This window comes from Centruroides vittatus, unplaced genomic scaffold (genome assembly GCF_030686945.1).
Source record: "Centruroides vittatus isolate TY-2023 unplaced genomic scaffold, ASM3068694v2 contig_356, whole genome shotgun sequence".
NCBI lineage: Eukaryota > Metazoa > Arthropoda > Arachnida > Scorpiones > Buthidae > Centruroides > Centruroides vittatus.
In genome coordinates, this window is record NW_027122179.1 from 413123 (window position 1) to 438116 (window position 24994).

Sequence of the window (24994 nt, forward strand, 5' to 3'; positions counted from 1 at the left end):
TTACTTCGTAAAATACTGTAATCTTAATGACCCATTTCATTGTTAAAGTTCAAGTGTACAATAATAGTATAATAGTTTATTACTTAAATAGAAATTACGTTATTTATAGTTGAAATAAACTACTCTTTAGATATGTTAGATATGAATTAAAATTATTAAATTAGCTTTCTATTTTTAATGTTTAAATTCCATAGTGTTGACTCATACGTATTGAACACTGCGATTAGAATTGTCCCGGTGCTTCAGAGAATCTCAGATCGAATCCGGGTAATCGGAAATTTAAGGAATTTTCATTGCTGATCTGTTCTTAATATAACGGTCCACGTCCTTCATCTTCTCCATTGCTGGCTGACCCTCAAGATTGCCTTGAAGAAGTCTGTATTACGGCCCACACGAAGTGTTTTAAAAACCTAAAATATTTTAATACTTTTTACACAGCACCGATTAAAATGATGGGAACGGGGTATTACACTGCAACACGTAGGCGGTCTGCCAAGGAAAGGATATTTTCCACTAAGAAGCTGGCTTCTGTTCAAGTGTCACACAGGTGTTGAAAAATTTAAAAACTCCCCGTGGCCAGCCCATATAAACCCACGATTGTGATTTTATCCATTGAATGCTTTTATCCGTTTGATCACTGAACGGCTGTAGAACCAAGCAAGTCTTTAAGATTTATTTAAACATTTCATTTCTTATATTATTAGATGCGATAAATTTATATTTGCAACAGTTTTACATGTAAATTAGAATAGTGTTTCAACTAAATGATTTTATCGCAAAGTTATTTCGTTTTAAGGTTCAATAAACAAGTGTCATTTAGTGAGTCCCGTTTGATTCTATCATCAAAAACAATAGCATATGTTGAAACTTGACAGTATGAGTGCTGTCGAGGCAGATTCGGGGGATCAAAACACGTGTCCTTTGTCGTTTTTGAATAATGTAACCCAGTTACTTTAAAGTTAATTTACTTACTTAATCCTACATAATTGAACAGCATGCGTTATTCTTGAGTTGCAATTGTCAAATTGCAAAACCTATGGATTATCAGTGTTATCCATCTATCTATCCGCCCTTCCATACTCAGAGTTAAATAGACGAAAATCAAAGGCACATACAGTTATGATTAGGAGCCGAAGGTCCCGAATACCTGTATATGAACTTCCAGTTTTGACCGGAAAAAAAGGTTTTTTTTTTTTTCAATTAAAATACGATTACAGCATTTGTAGCCTTGCATCTGAAAAAGTTACAATAAATAATTGCTCGTATTTATTTTTATTTTTAAGTAACAGATTGGTTTGGTTTGGCTTGGTTTATTTGTATACGGCAGTGTTTTTCAACCCTTATTTTATTTCACTGCACACTTGAACTTATAATTAAATTTTTTCGGCACATCTACGATCCTCTCGAGGCACACCCGTTTAAATACACTGGTATGCAGCAATAAGACATATGGGCGATCTACCGAAGGAAATGCTACCGGGAAGACATTTTACGGCAGACTGTCTCTCATCTAGAGGTGTTTAAATTAACAGAAGTGATTGTTTTGGTATCAACGAGATGATACATGATGCATACCCTTGCTCAAGGAGCAAAACACCCATCTGTAGTCGAGTGGACAAAGCAAGTACCCAATTAGTTACGGTTTTGTCTCTTACAAATGGTTTTCCAAGTGTTCTACGAGTGTCTAACATTTAAGTACAAGCTTGTTTCTTATTGAAAGTCTACACTTAAAAGTCCATGTGTTTTTTTCTTTTCCAATAAAACAAACTAAACCATCCAAGTTAAATGGTAATCTTATTTTACAAAATAACATATTGTTTTCGCGTTTTGAGATATTAAATTTATTCATTTATTATTAGTTATTTAGTACAAGAAAATACTGTATGAACGGGCATACAACACAATATTACAATTATCCAATTACAGTTCAAACATAAAAGAATGTTTTTTAAATTTATTTAAATTAGGAATGGTGTGTACCTTTCCTAATAAAAATAAAGGAATAGAGTTTTGAGTCATAAAATTTGCATTGATTAATTTGATTGTACACGAATCCCAGCTGTGTTCTCCAAGTTTACTTAGTTTTCTAATGCTCAGCATTAGCAAGCATGAGCTACTTGGCATCAATTACATCTATTTCAGAATAGATAAACATAAGTTAGCGTAATTACAGTGTGAATTCAAATAAGGATCCAGATATAGTTTTTTGAAATTTTAGCAAGAATCAAAGAAATTCGTAATGGATACTACTCGTATTTATTAGTAGGCCTAATTTTAATCAATTGTTTTTCTATTATGTATTGCGATTACTATAAATTGAAACCTAAATTAAAAATTACAAATGTTTCTTTATTCAATTCCGTTCAATGAATACACGTTGTAAACAAAGAATTCATTTCTTATATTTCTCAAAAATACACTGATGATTTCTATGCATAATTACATTATTATTATTATCACATTCACTTTGATAAGGACAAACTTGTAAATATTTTAATGAAACGATTAAACGGAGAATTATTATTTCCGCTTGGTGTTGTTCCTGCTTCAGGTAACAATGCCTTGCACGTGGCATCTTCCGGTGTGTAATTTTGGCACACTACGTCAGGTAAGTTTGACACAGAAAATGCTATAAATTTCTCCACAAATTCTTTAGCTTCGGCTCCGCATTCTTTCTCTATCAAATCGGCTCCACAGTTTCTGAATCGACGATAAGAACTACAAAGAAACAATTGTTACTTGCTATTTAACTAATATCTAGTGGTGTGTATTGGGTATTCGAACGTACCAGCAAGCCAGGTTTACTCTATCACTTGAAGGAGTAGAAGCAAGTTTCGATATAGCAGCGAATGCGTCGTTTGCACAGGATTGCTGATCTTTCCATACTTTAGAAAGACATGCCGCATGTTTTAGTAATGCTACAAAATGAAAATAAGTAAATAAAATATCACAGCAATGCAACTAAATCTAGTAATAGAAAGTATATTTTTACTCGTTCTCATTTCATTTCCCGGTGTGCAGAATTTATTTAGGTTTTCTTGAGATTCAGAATTGACGAAAGAAATTAATTGCTGGTACAAAGGGGTTGCACATCTATCTGTGTATCTGTTGACACATGCAGTAGTGTCTTTAAGGTACCTGAAATATTCAAAGGTATTTAGGTTATATTTTAATCATTGTTTATAAAAATTTAATACAGTACTCACTCGCATCGACTTTCAATTTCTGCTTCATTTTGTGGAATGGGATTACTCTGAAAAATTAAAGAGCTTCTAATTGCACACGCTTCCAATTCTCTCCAGTGACACGAATCCTGTTTTGAAATTGACACTAGTATAAGGGAGAAAGACTTATATTAAAAATTAATAATCTATAATAATTTCAGCTTAAAGTATTTCTTATAAATAACTATTATCTTTACAATCCATACTAGTAACTGAATAGAGAAATCCACTGAACAGTCCTGGGTTCGTGCCTCACCCAGTTGATCCCGAGAAGTGCAGTGTCTAATTTTCTTCAGGTGCCTAACTACGAAGTAGGGAATCGGTTACTTATGTTTAACACATAAGTAAGAGCCAGTTTCCCATATTGTTGTAATATCTAACTGGAGACTAGTTTCCCAAATAAAGTATTAGATGCACCCCATAGGTGAATTGCTCTTACTAATGTAGAAAAACTATGTTATTGTAAATATTTATAAAGCTTTTTACACTTACCAAGAGTAAATAAAACAAAGTAGACGATATTCTTCATTTTAGAAGTGAAGATGCTTGCAAGTTACAGGTGAAAATTGTACAAGTTGAAGTCATTTTTCGTATTTATAGTCGTCGAAAGACCAATTTTCTGAAAACAATTTCAAAATTCGTAATTATTTATTATAAGTGACAAAAATTGAAGTATTGGATAATCAATAACTTATGAAATAACAGCGCATTTTCTAAAATAACTCGTGACGTCTTTAAATTAGTCACTTCCTGTGAAATTCTTCTATTGTCTCTCGTAGAAAATACAAGTTTCCACATAAATTTTTATTTGTGTAGAGGACAATTTCATTATCACAGTACAAAAGTACGACTAATAAGGTAATAACCTATATTTTTATAAATAAATATATTATTTTATTGTTTAGAAATATTTCGTTTGTTTATTTATAAATGAAATAAATATAAATATGTTAGCATTTGTAATATTTACACACAAAAACAATTTTTATTTTCTTAAAATATACAGAAGGGAGTTTAAAAATTTACTAAAATACAATTGAACATCTAACAACGGTTACCTGTAAATGGCGGACATATTTAAGGTATGTTTAACATAAAACAATTGAACCTCTAACAATAGAAACCTGTAAATGGCGGACATATTTACGGTATGTTTAACAAAACCATTGAACCTCTTACAATAGAAACCTGTAAATAACGGACACGTTTAAGGTATGTTTAACAAAACAATTGAACCTGTAACAATATAAACCTGTAAATAGCGGACATATTTAAGGTGTGTATAACAATGCAGTTGAACCTCTAACAATAGAAACCTGTAAATTGCGGCCATATTTAACGTATATTTAACGTAATACAGTTTAAGTGAAAACCTGTAAATCGTGGCCATATTTAAAGTATGTTTAACATAAAACAATTGAACCTCTAACAATAGAAACCTGTAAATGACGGACATATTTAAGGTATGTGTAACAATGCAGTTGAACCTCTAACAATGGAAACTTGTATATAGCTTCCATATTTAAGGCACTTTTTGAAATGATTACAAAGTCATCTTTAAACGACATAAATTTCCCGCATAAAACAGCCATATCTTATGTTCTCGTCACTGTCCGATGTTTACAGGTTTGACCGTAAAATTCGTTAATTATTCTGTAAATAGAATCTAACTTAAAAAGCTACACCCATTACATCCAAGGTTCAGTTGTTAGACGTGTATCAATGACAGAAAATGATAGTATTTTATTATTATTTATTTACACGTGAAAATAATAATGAGGATACAAATTCTGTTGTTTCGGACAATTAAATCTCATTATAAGAAAATTAAACGATTTAATTTTTGTAATTTTTATCGAATGATTTTCTCAAATACATCTGTTCCACTTTAAAAGTTTTATGTCAATAATACATACGCCTACCTGCTAACAACGATCACCTGTACAAGGTGGTTATTGTTTTGTAAATGAGTACAGAATAACCTCTGTATAACGGTATACTTCGAATAAGTGAGGGTAAGTACAATTCTTTCCCTCACTTTTTGTTTATTATAATCCGTCGTTAAGCGCGCCGTCGTTAATCGAATGCTAATTTAATATGTTTCATCGCACTCTGTTCCTCGAAATTACGCATCTAATGTTATTATTTCAGGGTTTGTAAAACAATCAACGTTAAAGCGAGATTTACATTAAATAAAGGTGTTCTTATACAGTGTTTTATATTGAATTATTTTATCTTTTATTACTAAATAAACTTAAAGAATAATGCGTTAAATCAATTAAAATGTCCTGTGTTAGTACCCACTTCCTTCTAATAACAGATAGATTTTGTTTAAAATAGTTTTATAATTAATAACTTTTAATTTTAAATAATATTTTGAATTTTTTAATTAATGTTTCGATATTTATATAAATAAATTAATAAATAAAAAATATAGAATAATATTTTAACGTGTTTTGAGGTCACCTTGTCTTCTATTTTTAGGTCAGACGATAAGATTAGTAATTTAATTATGATAAATACAGTAATTATTAATAAATAAATAAATATTTTTATTGTTTTTCTACTAAATTTATGTTGTAAAATGTTATAAACATATTTATTTATTTATTTATTTATTACTCATTAGAAAACAATTTTTTAGTTTAGTTAACAACATTAGTTTTCTATTCGTTTATTGACGTGCATTGAACAGATAAAGATATCATGTTGATTAAATTTTGTGTAATTTGTAAGTAGATTATTCGAATAAAACATTTATTGCAGTTAATTGAATACTTAATTAAATAATAACAATTGGATTTAATGGAATTTTATGTGAAACTAGCCCCTGTTCAGTGTTAAACACGTGAATATCGCCACTCATCTATCTCTTAAATGATGTTCGAACCCACATCCACTGGGCGTGGGAATGACTGAATACTTTCACTGTACATATGAGAGGTTAGTTTTATTTATTTATTTTTTATAGTATATAAATATTTCCTAAACAATCCTTACGTAATATTAATACATGTTTCCTAACGACTAACAGATAATATGTTATAAAATTACTGTATTGAAACGATCTCAGCTTAAAACAGTAATTTTCTAGTTATGTTAAATTAGTAAATAAATTGTTAGATATACAGAGTGAGAAACAGATATCGTTTTTTAATTATATTTAATAACATGTGTGACTCCAAACTAACTTGTTTTTTCTCTCATATTAAATCGAACAACAGCATCAAAAATAAATAAATAAATAAATAAGGTCGAGCCCTACTGACATTGTGTTAGCAGATGAGAAAAAATATGTATTGTGAAGTCACTGTAATTTAGTTGGCACCTGCTATTACTTATAAGTAACTAAGGACAATTTCCAATTAAAGTATATTTATTGTAACGTAATTTTAATTATGCAAGATTACGTTACAATAAATATATTTTAATTGGAAATGGTGTTTCACAAAAACGTCCAAAGTCGATACTAGTGTCTCCTGAATTTATTACCTTTACTTATAATAGTTTCCTGCAATTTAAATTAATTAGAGGTATGTACGTTCATTCCTAATTCAGTGAATGTAATGAAATAGAAACGCGTGAAGATGAAAAGTAGAAGGGTCAAAAGCAAAGTTGTTTTAAAACTATAAGACGGTGTTTTTATCAGGCTCATCGCAGGTTCTACCAGGTTTACAGCAGGGTGGTCGGGTGGAAACGGAGGGAAAAGGCTACCTCCTAAAAATTCCTGTTGTTTTACAACTTACCCGTATTCGATCTCGGGTCCTAAGAAAGGTAAACTGAATGTCTTAATCGTTACTGTTAGCTGAAAAAGTATATTATAGCTATACTTTACTACTTTACTTTATAAATGACGTCATAAATACAGTACGTAAAGTGATAAGATCACGTTACCACTTTTTGTATTAATTCAGCCTATTTAAGTGCCTCTCATTGACTCTTTTGCCAACTCTCTTAAAATTGTCTTGTACTTCCTAACAAGTTTATCAGAGGTAGAAAGAAGTTACACCGAAGGCATTTATTTTCTCCTAGAAAATCTCATTGACAATCTCCCAGAAAATAAAGATTAAGAATTGAAATGGCACTTCTTGAGAATACTTTTAAAATTGTCAGAAAAAATGAAAAACAAAGGAAGATTACGATTTAAAAAGAATACTTTACAATCTGTCTGAATTAAAATGATGCTTAAATAACGAAAGTATAAAAGATTAGACAATGATATGAACTAATTCAAATATTATTTTTGCCAATACAATCTCTCCAACAATACAAAAATCAATAATTGTTGACAAATAACTAAATATTTCAGCGTATTTAAGAAAAGTACTGTTTAAAACAATAGGTGACGCTATTTTATTATTTAAAATATATTTAATAAATATATATATTTATAAATATGTGTTCATCTGTTGATAATGATTAATTATGTGATTATTTACTAATTATTCAAGAATTATTAAATGAAATATTAATATAATAAACCAGCAATAAGTTCCACAACTTTCTCGGCATCTATTAAAATTTTGGTGGCGCCATCTGTTATCATATTTTATTTTTAAAATGTTTATATTTTTTACTATTATAAAATAGTAATAAGCTTAATTTTGAGGGTAGGGATAAGTCGTATAAAAATTGTAGATGTTAACAATGAATAAAATCGTCATTAACTCCGAATCCGACCCTACTGGAGATAAACACAACCCATTTTATATCTCCGCACTCTCTTCCTTTAACAACCAAAATTTAATCGCATCAATTCCCTTAATAACCAATCCTCCGTGAAAAATTTCAGACATTTTTGACAAAAAACACAGAAGTTAATTAATTTTCGAAGCTGACTTTTTTCTATAGGAGGTGTTGGCCGAACCCACGATAGGTTGAATGAAGATAACAATTAACAATTAGACGGGAATAGTAAAACAAAAATATTCTGTATTGAAAATAATAGAATAGCAACAAGACATAATTACAATTTCTTTTCTTAAAATTATAAATGTAAAATTAATTTGTTGTTTTTCGTGAACTTTCAGACTTGTGTCTTCTTCATAAGAATTTTGACAAAAGTATCAAATTGGTATTACAGTTAACTCAAATGTATCTAAGTACAGCCATGCTTTTGTCTGTTTTCGTGTGTATTATTATTTCATTATGGATAAGGTAAGTGATACTATTGTTGTTTATAATTACTGCTTTTCACAGTTTATATTGTATTACACAACGTTATGAAACTAATTTAAGTAAATTAAGTCTGTAATATCATAATCATTTGTGTTGTTTAATGAGATATTTATTAACGAAAGTTGTTCAATAATATCAGTCTAACTGTTTGAGTACATTATTGTCTATCTAATTAGAAACGAACGTTATTCTCACTGTAAGATATTATTTTGGATAAACATTCTTTAGTCTATTAATATTGAGGTGACAGGATTAATTTCTCTTCTATGTGATACCTTTCAAACAATGAACCTTCCTCTCTAACCGTAGAAATATCCGAAAAACTCCACGTGGCCAACCAATGAGCAAAGCGAAAAATTCGCGACAAACTAGTGTTCAGTTGTTTAATCAACTCAGCTAGAAGATCGAATCTTCTTTTCCTTTACACAACTTGCTAATTCTGTAGATATTTTTTACGACTAACGAGGGTATTAGCTTGGGATAGGTCTAAAGTTGTCGACACTCGTGAGTTCGCATGTCAAGTTTTACTCTATTCTGGGATTTCAAATCGTTTTGTCTTCCTTTGTAGCAGCAGTCGTTTCAGCATCACTTGAAATGCTTTCTTCTTCTACACACTTATATGCACTCTCTTATTACTTTTATAGATTTAATTTTCGGTATTAAATAAACCAGAAACGAATTGCTCGTTCTTCGACCTTTCAAGATGTCGTAAGTCCAAAAATGTAAAAATCTTGGCAGGTGATATTTGACCACTTCGCAATACTTTCGACATGTTATGCATAACAGCCAAAAAAGTAAAAAAATAAACTTTTAATAATGAAGAATAAGCATTTATTTAAAGCTCTTGTATAAATTTTCAGATGGAGGAAACGAAGGATGACTTTGTTTCAACGTTACGGAATTCCGGGTCCTAAACCAAATTTTTTCTTTGGAAATTTAAATGAATTTAACAAAGGAGTAAGTAGATTTAAATAAAGATTCTACAAAAGTTTCACTACGTAAAATATTAAGTTTATCCCATCTTTGTAGAGAGACAAATGTATTGAAAAATGGTTGCAACAGTATGGGAAAATATTTGGGTAATATTCGATTTTTTTCTTGTCTGAAACTTTACAATATTATTTATACAGGGTGTCCTATAAGGTATTCTTTTAGAAGTAAACCGTGGAACTTATTTAGATGGAACGAATTCATGTTATTTTAATAGTGAGGACAGACATCAGTGTCAAGTTGCTGAAGAGTTTAACAGATTTCATCCAGACCGCTCTGTGTGATTGATGGAAAGTTATATAAAAATTTTTAAGAAGTTTTCACTGACTGCGCGTCTTCACCATAGAAAGAAACTGAATTCGTTCCTCCTTATTCAGCTCCTTGTTCTACTTGTAAAAGAGTAAACATCTGTAAAGTATGATATCCTGTGTAAAATTATTAAACAAAATACGTTTACATTTAGAACTTGGTGTAAAATATAACTTCATCGTATCTTTAGATTCTTTTTAGGTGCAAAACCTTACTTGGTATGCGCTGATGTTGAAATTTTAAAACTCTGTCAGATAAAGGACAAGTACAATTTTTACAATAAAGATGTACGTATTTTGAGACATTTTTTAGCAAACTCGAAGATAACTTTTTATTTTTTCTTGCAAGTGGGTGTTACCAGATGCTGGGTTCGCTCATAATGTTTCTAGAAAAATGTTACCACTACTCACTGATCAGAAATGGAGAAACTTAAGAAGTACTCTTACAACTTGTTTCACTTCAGGAAAAATTAAATTGGTATACAAATCTAACATAAACTATTACGTAATCTACGTCCTTACTAAACATTACTATTTACATTTCAGATGAGTGCATTAATGTCTCGACCAATAAAAGCCTTTCTATGTAACGTAGACAAGCAAGGAGGTCATCAATTTAATATTGTCAGCCTTTCTAAAAAGTTGGTATTTGATATAATCTGCACAACAGCATTTGGTATAACCACAAAACGTTCAAAACAACGAAACTAGTAAATTTATTGAGTCGGCTCATTCTGCATTTTTAGTTGACTCTACAGACATTTTAGCTGGAATAACAAGTGATTTTTTAATTATTTTTCATTATCTATATTATTATACGTTTACTAATTTGTAGTCATATACGTCATTTAGTTTGCTTTCCGGAAGTGGAGCCTGTCTGTAGCTTTATTCGCTACAAAATAGATACATTAAAATACATGTTGAATCTGCCGTGTGTTACTGTGATTTATGAAACCTGTAAGAAAATGGTCATCTCCAGGAAAAAATCAAATGTAAGGTTACTTACATGTGATTATTTAAATCAAAATCTGAAGATTATATTTATAATATTTTGTATTTCAGCAAAGTCCGCATGATCTGCTGCAGGCGATCATAAATGCTAAAGATGATAATGGTGGAGAAGTGAAGAATCTTCCAGACAATGTAGTAATTGGAAACGCAATGATGTTTATGGCAGTTGGGTAAATTGCATTTATAAAGTGCTGAATTGAGTTCTAAACTCGATAAAGAATTGTTTTAACACCTCTTTGCAGATACGACACGACAAGCACCACTTTGGAGTGGAGTATTTATCATTTAGCTCGTAATCCCGATATACAAGAGAAAGTCCATGAAGAAATTAAAATGAACGTTTTGTGACGATGTAAATTGTTGTTTTTAATTTAAATTGCAACTTCTTGTATAATAGAAATTTAAAATAATATTGAAATTTTAAATTTTTTAAAACTTCTAAAAATAATAATTAAACAAATAGAGAAGATGGAACCAGCAATCATTGCTGAGGGGTTTTCTCCATTTAACCACTTGTAGACATTTCATGAAAATAAATTGAAATTCTATTATATATAAATTTTTCTGCTTAATTAAAATAACTCATCGAATAAATTTATTGAACACAACCTTAAAACTCATTTATCTAAATTATTTTAGGTAGAAATCCAATATTCGGACTTACGCAAATTTCGGTTGTTAAATCAAGTTATCTCAGAAACTCTTCGTCTATGGCCATTATCTTTTTTGTAAGTACTCTTATTTTTCTGATTTAATTAAAATAATTATGCATTATAAACTTTACCATACATAGAGCAATGAACAGAGTATGTGCCGACGATTACCATTGTAAAGATTTCACCATTCCTAAAGGTGCTATTATAACAGTCCCAATACAAGTTTTGCAAAAAAATCTAACTTATTGGAGTGAACCTGATAAGTTTAATCCGTACAGGTACAGTATTGATTATATTTAAAATTGATTTTTTAATTAGATTTTATAAAGATTGTATTTAACTCTAGTATACACTTTCAGATTTTTATCCGAAGAACAGAAGACAATTGACTCGATCGTTTACCAACCATTCGGAGCCGGGCACAGAATATGTATGGGACAGAGATTAGCAGAAACTATATTAACGTTAACATTGTCGAATCTCCTGCGATCCTTTAAATTAGAATTCTGTGGAGACGACGTAAGCTATACTTTATTTCTTTGTTAAATTGATACAGAATATGGCAACTGAAATTGTTCGAATATCTCCAGAACCATTTATTATAATTTAGTAGGATCTTTGAGCGATCTGACAAGGGGGATTCCTCCGGGCGAACTTTTTATAGAAACTTTGTCCCTGTTTACGTGTTAGTCACGTATGAACCGTGACGTACAGTACTACCACTGATTTTCACCCGATAGATCATTGGTGGGTAGTTTGGTGGGAATTTTTAATTTGGTTGATGAGATAAGGAATTATAAGCGATCTGATAAGGGGATTGCTTTTCTATAAAATGCGTCTTCTATTTTAGTTGTTAAACACTTAAAGTAAACTCGAAAAACACTCCGCAAATAACATGTTAATCAAGCATAAACCTGCGACCAGTGTATCAGTGTACAGAGATTTTTATTTACACAAGTTAGGAGAAAAATAATAAATTGAGATAAAAACGATTCTTAGTATAAAATCGTACTTATATCGAAAATTCAGTTGCAGTATTCTGTAACAATAGATTTTTACCGTGTTGTTATATCAATGTGCATTTTTACAGAAGATGGAAATATTGCATACGCTCTTCATGAACTATCCCAAGAATGGAATTCTCATTAAAGCACTCCCATTGAATTCTTCATTTACTCAAATTTTTAATAATTATAACAAGTGAACAAAAATTCAAATAAAAAGGAATTTATTATAGAAAATCTATTGCCAAAAATCAACAAAGGCTATTCACTTAGAATTGATGAGGTCACTCACACAATTTTAATTGAATAGCCTTTGTTGAGAAGCATATAAATCGTGCTAGAAAGGTCTTGTGATGCAGGAAATCTCTTCCAAATTTAGAGCGAAGAGTGAACCAGGATAGTCTATTCTTGAATGAATAAATAGCCATTCTTGCTGAAATCTATGTGCTAGCAAGTTGGCCATCAGTTGTTCGTTTGCTGAAGCTTTTTGTCTAAAACATGTTATGCACTTTTGTACAAATCTTCTAGTTGCATTTCGCCCAGATAGGCTTCAGTATTTCTGTCGAAGATATGTCAGCAATATCTCAGTAACTGCATGTAGAAGATGATGTTGCTCATATGCGATAAAGAGATGTGTGAGGTGATAATCATTCGGCACGATGGTTGAGTGTCTCTGGTTAAATATGAACCTACTAGTGCCGAGACGACTGTCCACCCTGAAAACGCCCCTTTCATTAAGAAATGGACGAAGAGCCTGGTTTTAGATATTTTGCTCATACTTGCCGAGACTGGCAATTTCAACATAAAATTCAGATTTTCGTGTAATTCTGATCCACACGTAGAGAGCTTTTCTGCATTTAACTGTGGAAAACGAAACAGAATGATTCACACTATCCATAGTAATGTTGATAAATCCAGTACAGTATGTAGTAATACATTGAAGAGTAGTCAAAGATGAATATTTGTGTAAAAATGAATTATCAATCTTGTCATGAATAGCATGAGTTCTTTTCCTTTTCCTCTTTGTAACTTGATCTCATCTGTAAACTTTGCACGATTGATTGGCCATGTGTATATTAGTTCTTGAAGCCACCTTGATCCAGTCCACCATAAGATATGACAAAGTAATTGAATAGGAAGAATTTCACGTGAAACACAATCTGCTGGATTTTCTTCTGATATGATGCCAGTATGTAATGGAAAGGGATTCCTAAATTTCTGCAACCCTGTTAGACGCAAATGTTTTCCATAGAGATGGTTAACCAGATGAAGTATCGGAACAACCCTAGTCATGCCGGTTTAATGAAACACTACATGCTTCATAACCTGGGCAATTCTGACTAAAGATTCTTATTCGACAATCTAGATGAGTAACGCGCATTGACTGAGTTACAGCTTAGAGAAGTGAAACTTCAAGGTTATACAAAAGCGACAAATATTATATATGATTTGAGATTAGTCTGGGTGCACTTTTTATCCTCATACTAACTGCTTTCTTGAATATTAGTTTCATGGTTTAACACTGTAATGTTCAGAATAGATCGTTGAGTAACCCTCCTTACAATACTGCTCTGTGGTACATCCGTGCTAATCCCTAATGGACTTGCTAATAAGACCCTCTTTCTGCTCATAGAGCAGAGAGAGAAATCGAGAAATTCTACAATAAATAATTCACTTCTGTATTCATTGCTGTCCAGATTTAGCTTACAAATCTATATATAAGAATTATATTGATATATATTAAGGAGGTTATTGAGAAACGACGCTAAGAGGAAATAACAGTAAAAATTTCTTTCTCAACAAGCAAGTTTCTACGTTCCGTAAACATCTCGATGATAAAGAAATGTATTTATTAAAAAATAAAGGTTATTGTATTGTTTAGTATTATTTTGTTTATAGGTCTATATAAAATGATATTTTGTTAAAATATAAAGTAAAAGGTATAAAAATTTAATAAAATACAGCTGAATTTCTAACAACGGCCATTTCCAAGGAATGTTTCTTTCTGAAATGATTACAAATTATCCTTCAAGTAACGATTTCCTGTGTAAAACGGCCAAATCTTATATTCTTGTCACTGTCTGTTGTACACAGGTTTGACCGTATTTTTAAATTTTTGTTAATTATTTTGTAAATAAAATCTATACTACATTAAGTAAATACACGTGTTGCTTACAAGGTTTAGTTGTTACACGTGCTTTAATGACGAAACATTATATAATTTTATTATTATTTTTACGCGTGAAAGGAATAATAATAATGTTAGAAATTTCTTTTTTTGGACAATTATTTCTACAATACGTAAGGAATAATAAGTATTCAATTATTTTTATGTCTCATTCGTTAATAAACTTAACGAACAATGTGTTTAATGAATTAAAATATCGTGTGTTAGTGACCTACTTCCTTCTGATAACAAACATACTCTGTTTATAACAGTATTATAAATAAAAAAATTTTAATTTCTAGTAATATTTTTGATATTTAAATTATTTTTAATATATAAAAAATAAATTAATAAATGAGATATTTTGAAATTAATAATCGAACATGTTTTGAGGACATCTTGTCTTTTATTTTCAGGTCAGGCGATAATAATAGTGATTTAATTATTATAAATACAGAGTAATTATTAAAAAATAAATAAATATGATTACATTAAGATGTCATTCTGATTAAGGATAGTGTAAGTTGTAAGTAAAGTGTTTAAATAAGATAGCAATTTAACTGCGTAGTAATGAATCAACTTTGATAATACCTGTAAAAACAGAATCGCAATTAGACTGATGAACTTTTATAGGAAACTACCCCTATTCTGGTGTTAGATAAATGATATAAAGGTGGAAAACTCTGTCTGTCTATTTTGTTAGTGAGGTTCGAATTTGCAACCAAGGGACTTCTGTTGGACTACAACGATTAAGTAAAAATGGCTGAATAATTTTACTGTACAGTACATACATGAGCAATTTACAAGTTCCAACTTGATGTGTACGTGCTCTTTGTAACTTGATCTTCTATAATACTCGCTGCGGAAGCATGTTTGAACATGCATATGGATACGTTTCAACAAGTTCTGCTGTCACTAGTAAAAAACAGACGCTGGCGACTGCACCACTTCAGTTAAGTTTCGAATGCAAAGCGTGCATCTGGTGCTTTTATTTTAATGTGCGGTCAAACGAGTAACTGATTTTTTTTTAAATTTCTAATGCGAAATGGATAAATTTATGGAAAAATGAAGTGAGCCATCTACATCTAGTGAATCGGTTGGTAAAAAGACAACGTTGTACAATGACTGTTATTTAAATTATGGTTTCACCTCATTGGATGGAGAGCCACAGTGCGTTGTTTGCTCTTAAGTTCTCTCCGATGAAAGCACGAAGCCATCAAATTTAGTTCGACACTTGAAAACTAAATATCCGGCTCATAAAAATAAACTCTTGTAATTTATCGAATGAAAATTGCATATCTTGAGAAATCAACAAACTTCTTCTAGTTGATTGAAAAGTGTAGTCGAAGCATCTTATTTCGTAGCATTAAGAGTAACTAACATGTCCAACCCCAAACAATCGCCGAAAACCTCACATTGCGTGCTGCAATTGATATGGTCAGTGTTTTAATAAGTGTGGAAGAAGCAAAAAAATTTAAAAACATTCCGCTTTCTAACTACACAATATCAAGGCGAATCGACGACATGGCTGCCGATGATTGCGATCAGATATAATTCAGCAAGTGAGTTCGAGTAAAGTTTTTGTATTCAATTTGATCAATCAACAGATGTAGCAAACATGTCTCAGTTCTTATGTTTTGTGAGGTACGAATGCGATAGGGACACATCAATCAAAGAAAATGTGTTGTTTTGCAAAACATTACCGGGTCATGCAACAGGACAATGTCTTTTTGATGATTTTTATGATGCTACGAGAAACTATACTAATACAGATTTGACAAAATGTATTGCAGTATGTAGTCATGGTGCAAAGGTAATAACAGGAAAAACAGTGTATTAAAAAAAATATTAAGAGATCGTCTTATACGAAGGGCGGAATGGACGCACTGCTTCCTTCATAGACCTGCTCTTGTCACAAGAAATATGCCGGAAAATTTAATCAAATTCTTTGTGGAGCTGTAAAGTTGGTTAATTTTATTAAAAGCCGACTGTTACAGAACAGGCTGTTTGCTAAACTATGCGAGGAAATGGGCGAAAAAATAAAAAAAGTCTCTTTTTTTCCATACAGAAGTTAGATGGTTATCGCCAGAGAAAGTGTTAACCCGGGTATTGGAATAGCGAAATGAATTAATAATATTTTTCCGGCATAAACAAATGCCATTCTAATTGTTTTTACAGAATGATGAGTGTATGTTATTGTTGGCTTACTTAGCTGATGTATTTTCGCATTTAACCTCTTGAGATCCACTACTAAAAAAAATTTTTTTTATTGAAGTTTTGTTATATTATTGACCTTTGGGTGTCACTTGTTAGTAAATTATCATTTTTTTCAATTTTTTTGTATTCGGTCATTAAAAAATGGTATGTGTCATATATGACACAATGGATCTCTACCTGTACAAAATGCAAACTGTTCTGTTCATGTAAAAATGGTTTATTTGACTGTTTTTATACAATAATTGACATTTTATATTTACATATGACATGCTTTGAAGCACTTTTTATTTGTCACAAGGCACAGATGGATTTTGCATTTGATACAGTACACTGTAGCTCATACACTTTTATATCAGTGTATTTGGCTGCAGTGATTTTTGCCATTTGCAATGATTTCTGGCATGTGTTTTGCTCCACTTTTGCATTGTATTTTTCTGGGATGTAAAGTTGGAGTATTTTTTTATTTTTATTTTTTCGTCATCTTCACTGTAAGGTATGGAATCGCCAAGACGCTCGATTCCCACCTGTTTGTTATAACGAACTGTCATAACGGAAAAGTCGTTAGGATCGGCCGGTAGAAACGACCGTTAGGAACTTCCGTGGGAAGAACCGTTAAGTTTCGAATCGTCGACCATCGGACGATTGGCCGGCGGGAAGTGACCGTTGGCGGCCGTTGCGGGAACATTCAAATTTTATTGGAGCAGGGTTCGAACGCCGTCGACTATTTAAGTTCGTATCGCGATCGGCTGGCATCGGATCGGATCAAGGGAGATCGTCGTTATCGAGGTGCTAACTAACTCTCTCGTTGGAAGTTACGTGGTTGTGTACGAGCTTGTTTCTGACGCGGAGGTTTTATTAATTACAAGTCTGTTTGTTCGTAAGGAGTTCTTTCGACGAATTTGTACGGGAATAGTCGGTTGTTGTTCAGACTAGTGTTTGTGCCTAATTAATTGTAACTCTAATTTAGATTATTTTGTACATTTACTGTAAATATAAAATTTGTGTTTTTCGTCAAACCGACTGAGTAGTTATTTTGAACATTACTTTCACTATTCATTTTTTTTTATTTTTTGTACTATCTGAATGTAATAGCCATTTTGACACTTTTACTTTAATTTCAAATATTGAAGTGGGTTATTCTTTTTTTTTATTGCTCTGCTATCTCTTCTGTAGACTATCCAAAAACTGTTTTCATTTCATCAGCAGTAAAGTTCAAAAGTTTTTCCAGGTGAATCAGTAATATTTGATTTGTGCATGTCATCATCAAGCACTGACATCAAAGAAATTTTCAGGAATATAATTCAAGAAATATTCTTCAGACTCACACTCCTTACCCTTTCAGGGTTTTTCCTGAAATGCAGGATCTGGTAGCAAGGGCTTAAATCTATGGTGCCATGGTGGAGTCTGTTACTGCACTGATGTCAAGAAATCTTCCTCTATTTACATAGCTGAAGCATCATTTTCATCATCGTCAAATGTATCATCTAATGACTTACATTCTTCAAGACAATTTGGTTGATAAATGTTCTGACTGGTTTAAATGTTTGGTCACTGTCTTCATCACTGGACCTGCCTTCCAGTCCACACAAATTTCTATCAATATCAAGTGTCCTATCATGTTCCTTCCTTATTTCATCTGTTGACACTGGAAAATTTATAATAAATGTCAATGATTTAGTTTTAATATATGATTTATCATATTAATAATTTATAAATTCTTAACAAACAAAATCCTGCAGACCAGATAAATAACTATACAAAAAGAAATCACAGAAATTAATTTATTAATAAAAATAAATAATTATTTTTATTAATAAATTAATTTAATAAAAAATGGAAATAAATAATAAAATACATATTGCTGACTAAATGACAAAATAACTATAAAAGTAAATAACTTGCCAATATGAAAACAGTTCATAGGCTCTAATGTAATTATTGTAACATTAAGAACCAACGTGTCATATACGACACATTCAAAAGTTAGCTCATCTCATGAAATACTGTTATTAATATAGTTTTTAAAAAATACTCTTATGTAATCTTAGAAGTCTCCTGAACAAAATCTCGTCTAAATTGTAAAATTATAATCAATAGTAATAGAGAAAAATGAATACTTACATGAAACAGTCATACTTGTGATCACTTCCAAAAACATGTGCTCAGACAATCACTCATATTTTCCTTTCTTTCTATCACAGTGGGATGCATGTAGTCTAATAAGCTTCACTAAACTCTACTGATGAAATTAATATCTAATATAATTGTTTAGAAAGCAAAAAACAAGAGCTGCTTCTCATTCTTTAAAAGGAAAATTGTGTGTCATATACGACACACGGCATCCCAAGAGGATAAACGACTTGAATGTGAATTTACAAAGACGTGATAAAAACGTTTTATTGGTGACATACAAAGTTCATGCGTTCATTAAGAAGCTTGATATCTGGATTATTTGCCTTCGAAGCAAAAATTTCGATATGTTCCCACTCACTTCGGATTATATTGAGAAAAATTTGAATGAGCAAGAACACTATTATTCACCACAGTTTGGATTGCATGAAGATGCATTTGGTGAGCTAAAAACTCAGTTGATGGAGTATTTCCCGGAAGTTAAAAATGATTTCTCCAAGAGATGGGTACCGAATTTGTTTAGTGAAAATGTTGTTGCCGCTGCTAAGTTACAAGTTGAGATTCATGACCAGTTCATCAAAACGCTACAACTGTTATTCTTATTCAAGCCTTGACAGAAATATCAGTTTTAAAAATATAAACTATAACTCTGACACTGTATAAACCCAGAATTTATTTTCACTAATTACAAAAATTGGAAGTGATATAATTATACATTTAACATGCTTTAAGTTGTCATTGTCAAGGGTGCTGTCAACTCACATTGTGGCAAGATACATCTGGGGATAAACCTACGCTTGTCAAATAACTCGCATTGTTTACACAATTAATAACTGAATAAATTTAAAATATATTTATAACCCGATTCAAGACCGTAAAAATAATAAAAAAATACTGTTTCGATTTATTTTAAAATTGATGAAATTTACAAGTTGCTGCTAATTTAAAATCTATGGGTTGATTTACGATTAAATCAATATGAAAAATATATTCTCTCGACAAACCATATAATCAATCCAAACCTAACGTATAATTTCATTTGATTCATGGAATATTCCACAATACATCTATTTACTATACAAAGCTATATAATACAGTAGAAACTCGTAAATCGGAACCCCGGTAATCGGAATCGCCGGTAATCGGCACGATTTTCAGTCGGACTGTGTCGTGCTGAATCGAACGTTTTTGATACTAAATTCACTTCTAAAGTATAATTTTCATGTTTTTATATTCTTCAATATATTTATTTCGTTTGTACAAAATGCAGAAATAATTTTTAACGATACGATAGCCTCGATTATTATTATAAAAATTTTCGTTAGGCTTAAAATCGACGAAAATTCAACACGAAGCGACACACAACGGAGAAAATTGAACAGGAAGCGCCAAGCAACGGAGAAAAATTTGAACACCGGACAGGTTAATATATTTTTTCGTACATAATTGGTAATTGGAACAAATCCCTAATCTGAACAACCCCAGTCCCCAATTGATTCCGATTTTCGGTTCACTACTGTACTTTTATTCTCGTAATTATTATAACTGAAAAAAAGAAAACTCAAAGTGAACTGAAAAAAGAAAAATTGATATTTAAGTTTAGTGTAAACGAAAAATTGCAGCCAACTTATTGTCAGTCGTCAGCCAATAGTCCTTTGTTTAAATTTTAAATTATATGTTGCCGTTAACACTTTAAAATATTTATATTAACTTTGTCCATGAACGGAATATAAATAAGAAGAAACACACAAAGGCAGAAAAGGACATTATAGTTTCTCATTGTTTATATTTTGGTTCTCAAACAAACTAATAATTGATGCTATTTTCGCTATCGAAGAAAAAGTGTTATAAACGAATTATATAATGAAGATAATTATTTAAATTTTATCATGCAATTAATATGGGGATTGTGAACTATTCATCTGTAAATACAATACTTTATTCTGCTTAATATCTTCTTTTTTTTGTAACTTTTTCCGCCCAGTAGACACTAAAAGGGCCCCTTATAGCAAGCCCATTATGGGTTCGGCCAGGTCCACAATGAGGCGGCCGGGTGGTGAGGGACGGGGACCGACATATCCGAACGGACCACCCCCCCGAAAAATTCCTGGGGATTTCTCGACCCGTCCGGATTCGATCCCGGGTGCCCCAGGGCGGCAGGCTGCTAACCTTGACCGCTCGGCCATCTGGCAGCTTTCTGATTAATATTAGTAAATGTGCAGATGAAAATTTATGTAATAAATAAACTAAATATGAATATAATGTACTGTACAGTACTACCGTTTGCGTGCGGAAATGTCTCAAAGCTTCAGGAAAATAAAACACAAAATACAACTGTTATAGCGTCAGCCTATTTGTGGTTTATTTCATAAACTGGTCATGAGGTTGAAACATTTCCTATGACAATGGAGACAGCTTGTGTTTTCACGTAACTTCCACTTCTGTAATTATAGGGATGATTGAAAAGCTAAATATAAATTAAGCAAAAGTATAATCTCTATCTGCCTTTGTATGTGTAGTTTTTTTATTTTATTTAAATTTCAATTGTGATCAAAGCTAATAAAAATGGTAATTGTAACAGATATCCTTTAATTTATAGAAAGCATTATTAAGCGATGATATCGATCTGACTGAAAATTATTATTTACATTTAAGTTGAAATATAAAATTCTGTTGTTTAAGTCGACTTTTCAGTTTACTTTTGTTCAGACAAAAAAATTACAAGAATAAAAGTTACTTTTAAATTTTTAAAATAAAGAAGAATTGTATTGTTAATTCCATAATGCGAATAAACTCATGTTCGGGTCGCATTGATTACGAAGTTTGTCACGGAACAGAAGTTTTGTATATTGATTTACTTTTGTTATGAATATTTGACGTTCAATATCCCAGAGTCTATGTCTGCAGGTTTATATCGCAACTTCAAGTAGTAAACTTTAGCAAATTCAACTAACATAGAGATCACAAATTATCATTGTTCGTTTTTGGGAAAATTGCTTGAATGGATTCTAGATTCATCTGCATGTTAATTCTGTTATCAATGCGCAAAAATTGCATCCTTAGCAGTGGTAAGTTAATTTATACGTTGACATTTTGTATTTTACATTCAAATGAATGTTTTAAATTAAATATCAGAAATATTTTAATTCCCTGTTAAAATCCTATAATCCTATTGAAGTAAATATATAGTAGAATAAGAAATATATCGATATTATCAATGATGGATATTGCCATTAGCTTTAATTAGTGTTTGAAATATATACATATTATTTAAAATTACCTATTATGATTATACTGAAAGTAAATAATTATTAATAAAAAACTTTACTCGGTGTTCATTTTTATACCGTAGTTTTCAAATGTTACAAGGAAAGAATATAAAAACAATATAATAAATGCTGTGAGGTCACAGAATTTTGGTACTCTTAGAAACTAAAGAAATGAAACACTTTTGAACGTATGCGATCCGATTCAATAGTGTTAATTTTTCTCTTTTATTAATAAATCCAAAAAATTCATTTTGACTGGAAAAAGTTTATTAAAAAATTTTCTAATGAATTTTTCTTTTTTGGGGGGATGTATTGTTATGTGCAATGGCGCACCCAGAGGGAGACCAAAATTGCCCCTCTTGGTGCATCAGTGCACATAATAAAAACTTATAAAAATAAAATAGCTGATGAACTTTGGCATAAATAAATCAATAAATAATTTATTTAAAATTTATTTATGTATATATACAAAATTAAATTTAAAAAAGCTTTTTGCAATCTGAAAAACACATTTTAAAAAAAGAATCATTAACCTTATGAATAAAAACTCGTAATGTTTTTTAAAGTAATAAAGTCCTGGAACGAGTTGCTTAAGTTTCCCAGCAACATTTAAAATTTTGGTGGCGCAATCTTTTATTATATATTATAATTTATAACTTTCTATATTTTCAATTATTATAAAACAGCAAAAACGTAATTTTGAGGATCAGAGTTGGTTTTTTTAACATTGTAAATGATAATAACGAGTAAATTTGCTATTAAGTTCAATCGTACTTGGGATATGACAGCAGTCCCCCCTCGGTTTACTCACTTCATCACCAACTTCTAACCACCAAAATTCAATGGTACCAATTTCCTAATACACAAATTTCCTTGCAACATTTGAGAAATTTTTGACCTGATGCACAGCAGTTATTAAGCTTCAAAGAAGAGAGGACAAACGAAATCGCAAACCCGTTCACACACACTTACACACACTCACATCCATATATCCAGAAAAAATGCCAGAGTTTTTCGCATTTTTCGACGTTCTAACTTCCCCTAAGTCTAAAAATGTAAAATCCGCGAAAGAGTCATTCTTTTACTGATTGCCACACTCTCCATCTGTTATATATTACAAAGACGATAAAGTATTAGATGCCTGTATAATTTTGAAGCAATCTATTTTATTTAAAATCGCCAGTCTTACATTTCTAATAGATAATGATGTTTACTATAAAAGACGATTCTAAGCGTAAGGACAATCTACGAGTATTTCATTTTATATATTTTCTAATAATTTTAATTTATCCTCTTCTTTGTATTTGTTGGTGTCAAAGAATTCGTACCTCTTTGATTTTATTCGAATAAATAATTCTTTACGAATATATGAAAATGCAATTGATATAGCAAATCGTGGTGTATCGAAAATTATGCACTTGTTTTACAAATAATAATACAAATACAATTTATGTAATGAATTTTCAAGTTAACATATAAAATATCGTTGTTCATTTGCCTAGTTTAAAGATATATTTTAGCACCTAAACAACCGTAGCGTTGCACCGTGCCTACAGATGGAAGATGCAATGTGCCTTAGTTTTGCCTACATAATTTCAATGCTTTTTTATTAACAACGGCAAAAACTTGAAAGCCACATGGCCATTTTTTATACGATCATGTAATACAAAGATTCTTGTATTTCATAGAAGCGCACTACTTACAAAATAACAAAATTCGATATTCACCAAATTTTAACTGAATCATTCAAGAAACTTTTGTATTACTAACTTTGGTTTTTTATCATGGTGAACCTTTTTACACAGACAATTACTAAGTATGTAATTTACATCGATGCTAATGTCAACATTTGCAAATATTTAACACTGAATGATGCCCATAGAATATAAAAATAAAGATCCTTGCTTAACGTTATAAGTTGTCTTTTTAGATTAGTAAGTTATTCATTTTTCATAAACACTGTCCTTGCACTACTACAAATAATTATACATGATTTGGACAAAACCCTTAAAAATGAAGTTACGATTTGTGTAAAAGTAGTCATTACTATCAATTTTCCGGCATTCCTTGCGATGTATTAAGACATTGACATAAAAATATTAGGTCTCAGTATTATTGTGAAGATTTTTTCCAAATGAAGCAGTGGTCCAACAGCTAACGCATTACTTCACACTGCTTCCTTACCATGAACTTACACTCCCAAAGAAATTAACAATGGAAATATTTTCTTACATCTACAACTTTTGATGTGCTTCTTTTTTTATTTTTTATACGAAAAATTCAACAATATTTTATAAACCATAGCCTGAAATTGAAATATAACATTAAATATTAAAATAGTTAGAGAATAAGAACTAAATCACAATAAAATTCAACAGCATTTAACCGTAATATTGTTTCGTAATAATAAGTATTTTCAATAGGAGTGTTCAACAATTCATATGTTTGGAGAGTTGCTGGAACCGGGGTAAAAAATTTTCTTACTGTATAAGAAAATCATAATTAAATGGTCTACGAATGATCTTCTACCCTTGTTTTTCAGACACCATTATATATGACTTATGATGAAACTAAGAAACAAATAACGGGTGGAAAGTTATTTCCACTTTTTAAATTTATCCAAGAGAAACTAAAATTTAGGTAAGTGGCTTCCTCATGTCAATCTCAAGCAAAGTATATTACATTTAATCATAGAACTTTTTAATATTACATTGAGTCCGGTTTTTAGACTTTTTAATATTACTTTTAATCATTGAAAATATTGTTTTGATGTAGTTTAGAATAATTTAGAAAATAAAAAACATTGTTATATAATTTATGTAAATTGTTAATAATAATCA

General features: G+C 30.8%; 3 protein-coding genes across 7 annotated transcripts in view; 1 reads left to right on the top strand and 2 right to left on the bottom strand.

The window, feature by feature from the left end:
* LOC136974784 (cytochrome P450 3A8-like) overlaps positions 1 to 24994 on the bottom strand; it is a 399348-nt gene that overhangs the window by 123360 nt on the left and 250994 nt on the right. The gene's annotated exons all lie outside the window — the stretch shown is intronic.
* Positions 2463 to 3795, bottom strand: LOC136974773 (uncharacterized). Its single transcript, XM_067269712.1, has 5 exons — positions 3717 to 3795; positions 3207 to 3330; positions 2993 to 3138; positions 2789 to 2918; positions 2463 to 2718 (listed from the first exon to the last, which is right to left on the bottom strand). Exons 1-5 carry the CDS (start codon positions 3751 to 3753, stop codon positions 2463 to 2465), a joined length of 693 nt encoding a protein of 230 aa, XP_067125813.1. The 5' UTR covers positions 3754 to 3795.
* Positions 8307 to 24994, top strand: part of LOC136974789 (cytochrome P450 3A18-like) — a 28030-nt gene continuing 11342 nt past the window's right edge. The window contains exons 1-7 of the mRNA XM_067269738.1: positions 8307 to 8381; positions 9263 to 9359; positions 9432 to 9481; positions 9892 to 9988; positions 10050 to 10178; positions 10247 to 10479; positions 10553 to 10692. Of these exons, the coding sequence (XP_067125839.1) occupies positions 8317 to 8381; positions 9263 to 9359; positions 9432 to 9481; positions 9892 to 9988; positions 10050 to 10178; positions 10247 to 10411 (603 nt within the window). The 5' untranslated portion in view covers positions 8307 to 8316 and the 3' untranslated portion in view covers positions 10412 to 10479; positions 10553 to 10692. The remainder of the gene's footprint in view (positions 8382 to 9262; positions 9360 to 9431; positions 9482 to 9891; positions 9989 to 10049; positions 10179 to 10246; positions 10480 to 10552; positions 10693 to 24994) is intronic.